This window comes from Anabas testudineus, chromosome 12, assembly GCF_900324465.2.
Source record: "Anabas testudineus chromosome 12, fAnaTes1.2, whole genome shotgun sequence".
Lineage (NCBI taxonomy): Eukaryota > Metazoa > Chordata > Actinopteri > Anabantiformes > Anabantidae > Anabas > Anabas testudineus.
This window is the reverse complement of record NC_046621.1, coordinates 13,926,902-13,931,858: the sequence shown is the minus strand read 5'-3', so window position 1 is coordinate 13,931,858 and position 4,957 is coordinate 13,926,902. Positions and strand designations below refer to the sequence as shown.

Genomic DNA, 4,957 nt, shown 5'->3' with positions numbered 1-4,957 from the left:
GACTGACAACAACAAGGTTGTCTACATGCATTAGATGAGTGTCACATTTGTTACCAATCATGCATCTAGTGTTTCAGGGTTTGAAATGTGTGTATGTCTTGCTTAAACCAAATAGGCTCCATTTTACCACGTGTTCTCAAATGCTTTGTGCAATCCCCTTTCTTTTTTCTGTGGATTTTGATAAGTGGATTCTGTCGCTTGTACAAATGCAAAAATAAAACGTCTTGAAGTTATCTCTGTACAGAGGAGCACACGGGAAGAAAAGGAGCCGCTCGACGAGGATGGGATTCGAACCCACGCGTGCAGAGCACAATGGATTAGCAGTCCATCGCCTTAACCACTCGGCCACCTCGTCAAGTGACAGCTGCGCCCGATAGATGACGTAGATAGATATGCGCTGTGACTGGCTATGGCGTGGCATTTCTTACTTACCTCACACTTACGACCAGCATGTCTAACTCCGTTTACACGCTTCAATAAACCAAACTAAACTAAGATCCCTCGATAAACTCCTGTTAAGCATGAATTTCGCCACACGTCGCTTTCCACGTGTTTGCCATGAACCTCGCTGTGCGCACACGTCACACGTCAATGCAGATGAACGTCCTCCAGAGGGCGCCAGAGACCAACTCATCCTCATGGTGGTGAGTTCAAGTCTGACGAGTATTTTTTTCTTGAGACGGGTCAGAACGTGTGATGCATATTGTTGTCGTTTATTTATATAAATCTCTGTTTCTGATGTACATTATGCGCACAAAAGCGGGGCTGCACTTTGTAGTGCTGTGTCTACTATGTTGAATGTGTTACTGACTCACTGATTAGGTCTTTTAATGTTACTTTATTCTTCATAGTCATGTTTGTGTACGTGCCATTAATGAAAATCACAATTTCCCTCAGGCTTAATGTGTGCTGTGCAGCCACGAAATCAAATCACTTGTGTTCAACAGGTCGAAGGTTTATTTGCGATGCACAACTGTAATGTGTGTATTGACACTGAATGTGGCTCCTAATGTGTTTAAAGACTAGTGTGACTAGTAGTATCTGATTAATTGTATTTAAAGCAGGAATATAAATGTTTCCTATGTGACCTTGAGATATATGGAGAGTGATCAAATGTGACTATGGAACGTGTGCGTGGTTCATTCTGTTTTATTTAGCATTACTATGTTACAAGCAACATTAACTGCTTTAACTGTCATAATCTGTGTGACTTACCAGCGAGGTGAGAAAGGGTTTACACATCTAATGTAATCTAAAATGACAGACAGCTCTTCATCCGGGGAAGTGTGGCTCGTTCAATCGAGTTTTGTAATTAATGACGTGAGCTGTGACCTCACGAAGACTACAGCTTGAAGCTGCAGCTTTATGTAGTGAATCACAAGGCAGAACGGAGACAGAGGGGATCCAACATTTATTTACCCTTATTAAAAGTTACAATAAAACCATTAACATCTTCAAACGATAGCAAAATAAAAGAGAACCAAAAGATATTGGCCAAAACATATGTACAGAGACAGTTTGCAGATAAAAAGCTCACATTTTTGTACACAATCCCAAACCCCTGCGTCATAAACTCTTGAATGTGAACACTGCAATAGCTTGAATGTGTGTTTTAGCCAGAAAATTAAAAATGCACAAACAGAGACAGTTCTTTTTCCAAGCGCCCCTCCTTGATTTTCACTTTTCTATACATGACAAAATACTTGAAATTTGGGGGTAAAACATGGGAATGTAGACTTCTAAAAATTAATAAGATCATCTGAAAGGTTTATGTGTCCATGTAACAGTCATCTCGAGTGAAGGAGAGGGTCGACCCCCCTCCGCAACGGTGACAAATTTTTTTTTTTAGATCCCAAAAAGATGAGAAAGAAAAATAAAAAAAAAAATGTTATAGGGCTGCCACGCTGTTTAAAAAGGATGCTTCTCCATGAACTGGGAAAATAAGTCAGTATTCCTGATTCGCTCCACATCCAATCCATTACCTTCGCCGCGCGCCAGTCCCTGTGTGTACCATGAGGGGGCGACACAAGCCGACGCTTTCGTCACGAGAGGGCCCGGTGAGATTCCGTCTGTCGAGGAACTAACAAAAGGCAGTGAACTGGTGGTTGAATCAGCAAACGTGATATATCCTTCGTCTTCTTTTGTAGTTTTGTTTATAACTTTAAGAACGTGGCACGAGTCTCTCATATATATATATTTATATACTTTAATCTTGGAAAATCAGTTCAGGTGCCGCGGCAGGGGGGCGGTCACTCCGCGTTGGCCTCGCCCTCAGAGGCTGCAGGTGTTGTGTCCTCGGCGGGGGCGGCGGCGGTGGTGGCGGCCTCCTCGGCTGGGGCAGCCTCTGTTGGTGGAGCCTCCTCCTCTGTTGCCTTGGTTTCTTCCTCGGGTGCAGCGGCGTCTGCGGCTTCGCCCTCCTGGGCCTCAGCAGCCGGCGTCTCCTCTTTGGCCTCCTTGGCCGTGTGGCCGTTCTCCTCGGGCTTGTCCTCGGTCGTGGGGGAGGTGGCCTCCTCTTTGGCCTCCTCGCTGCCCTTCTTGCTCTTCTTCAGCGAGATGCCCTTGAACTTGAAGGAGTTCTTCAGGGAGAACTTCTTCTTCTTCTTCCCATCCTTGGCGGCCTCGCCCTCCGCCTTGGCGGCCTCGCCCTCGGCTGCTGGAGCGGGCTCGATGGCGTCCCCGGCGCTGCTCTCGCCCTCCTTGGCTGGTTCGGCTGTTCCGTTTCCATCTGCAGCGGCCACTTCCCCGTCGGGCTTGGCTGACACGTCACCGTTGGTTTTGACATGGCCGTTCTCCTGCAGGCAAAAGGATTCATTAGTTACAAATGAAAATAATCAAACTGGGTCAAAATAAACACATCTGCCTCTGGAAAAGATTATAGACTAGAGATGAAGTGCACTAATAGTTCTAATAATTCTTAAGGCATATGACAGATTAGCATTAGCCCATTTATTGCATTGGTTAATCCATGCTACACTTGAGGAAAGCTGCTTGCCCTGTCACAGGGTCGGATGGGACTCAACAGCTGTTTTGCATGACTCTGAGCAGCCACACGGGGGCAGTAGCGCTACACGCAAACGTCAACACAGCCCCGCAAGTCGGGGAACAAAGGAATCCCCGTGAAACCTGGTCTCAGCTTTCATCCCGGAGCTGCAGACTGCCTCCACCGCTGCTGTGTGTGTTAAAGAGCACAGCCACAGCACAGACTGAACCAGTTCTTCGACTCATTCATGAATTTACTGTCCTCTAAAACCTATAAAGGGTGAATTCCGCGCACGGCGCACCACAGTCACCTTTTGCATCTTCTAAGATCTGTGCTCAGGCACCAGCAACAGAAACCTGTGAGCAGCCTCACACCGGCCTCTGAGGCACAAAGCCAGTCCAAATAAGACTTAAAAAGACGAGTGAAACGTGAGGCTGAGACGTGGGTGTGAAGTGGCGCCTGTCCGCGCTTTGTTTGCAACTCTGCAAACTGCGCCTCCAGCAGAGCGCGCTTGCATCCTCTGCACCGTTTGCATCGCATCTTTTGTTCGACGCGAAAGCGACCACCTCCTCTGACTGAGAACTCACTGCAAACGCGCATTTCCACCCGAATTTATCACTGTTGCATCGGATTTGGAGGTGAATTACCACCCCCACCCCCCCCCCCAACACCACCACCCCTCCCGCAGCAGACGGGATTAACAAAGGCAGGTCTGGTGCGCGCTGAGCGGGGACGAGCGCAGACGCTCGACGGCGGCTCTGCTGGAGGTCCCCGCGTCTCAGTCAGTGTGACTGTGGTTACAGCCTCACAGAGGCTTGGATCTGCTGTCGGTATAAGGGCGAAAGAGCAACAGCTGGAGCCCCCATCGCAGCCCAGTGCCCCGCCGTGGCACCCATGCTGCCAGTGGGAGCTGGGTGCCATGTGGCTCCCCGCTGCTCAGCGTGTCTCTACTCACCTGGCCGTTGGCTTTGGCGGCTGCAGGGTCGGCGGCTTTCCCCTCAGCAGCTACCCCACCCTTGGACAACTGGGCTCCCATTATGGTTTTTTTTTTTGTTTTTTCCTTTAGAGGTTGTCAACAAAAAAAAAATAAAATTTGAAAAAGAAAAACCTCGAGGAGTGTTTTTTTTTTTTTTTTTAAATGAGTTTTAAAAATCCAGATGTGAGATGGTGCCAAAAAGAGGTGACAAATCCGAGCGGATCTCCTGGTCCCTGGCTGGGTTTGGTATCGAGAAGATCCCCCTTCTGTGATCGTGGACCCCTCGGCGGCTGAGCTCAAATTAAAGGATGTCAGGGATACGACTGTGAGTATTTCAACCGCGCCTCAGACTCGAGCAGCGCCTCCTCTCTGGGCGGGACAGCCGGGCTTCGTCCAATCTGCTGCCGGGGGATGGGCCTCCACCTCCTCCTCCATCTCCTCCACCTCCCTCTCTGCCGCTGCAACAGTCTGATGCTGCTGCTGCTGCTGCTGCTGCAAGACTTTTCCCACTGTTTTGCATTTTGGTCTGTTAAAAAACTTTTGTTCCTGAACTGACTCCTCACTGATCCAACAGGTCACGTGATGAGGGTGTCCTTTATATTACACACCTTTAAAGTGTAGGTACAGCTGGACTGATAACAGTTGGATCAAGCTCCTCAAATGAATTAGATTAATTAGCAGTGAAGACTAAAATGACAAAATTCCCTTTATTATCCAGGAGCTTCCTCAAATCTTTGCTTTTATAGTTGACCAGAGCTTTTCCAGAGGTCCACCATTAGAAGATAATGTCAGCTTCTTCTCAAGAGTCTTCCTTTAGCTAAAATAACCCCCCACCCTCTTTGCAGAGAAGAGCATTATATGAATGAGAGACGAGGAATTTTAATGGCCTCCGCTTCATTTGAATGACAGGCCCGGCTTTCCAAGAGTAAACTCTTACATAACGCGCAGCCAGATTCTCATTGAGTGGAGGCCTTGCGATGGCACTGAGGGCTGCTTTGTCA

At 48.1% G+C, this 4,957-nt stretch overlaps 1 protein-coding gene and 1 non-coding gene across 2 annotated transcripts; both read right to left on the bottom strand.

The window, feature by feature from the left end:
• Positions 1–273: 273 nt before the first annotated feature.
• Positions 274–355, bottom strand: trnas-gcu. The gene has a single exon. It is a non-coding gene; the product is annotated as a tRNA-Ser (tRNA).
• Positions 356–1,392: 1,037 nt separating this feature from the next.
• On the bottom strand, positions 1,393–4,272 carry marcksl1a (MARCKS-like 1a). Its single transcript, XM_026356856.1, has 2 exons — positions 3,936–4,272; positions 1,393–2,792 (listed from the first exon to the last, which is right to left on the bottom strand). The coding sequence occupies exons 1-2, from the start codon at positions 4,014–4,016 to the stop codon at positions 2,250–2,252; spliced, it is 624 nt and encodes a 207-aa protein (XP_026212641.1). The 5' UTR covers positions 4,017–4,272; the 3' UTR covers positions 1,393–2,249.
• Positions 4,273–4,957: the final 685 nt, after the last annotated feature.

Bases quoted from the DNA above. Each gene is read 5' to 3' on its own strand.
- marcksl1a (XM_026356856.1), bottom strand. From the start codon at position 4,016: ATGGGAGCCCAGTTGTCCAAGGGTGGGGTAGCTGCTGAGGGGAAAGCC. The intron at 2,793-3,935 runs GTGAGTAGAGAC...TTTTGCCTGCAG, and splicing joins CCGCCAAAGCCAACGGCCAG to GAGAACGGCCATGTCAAAAC.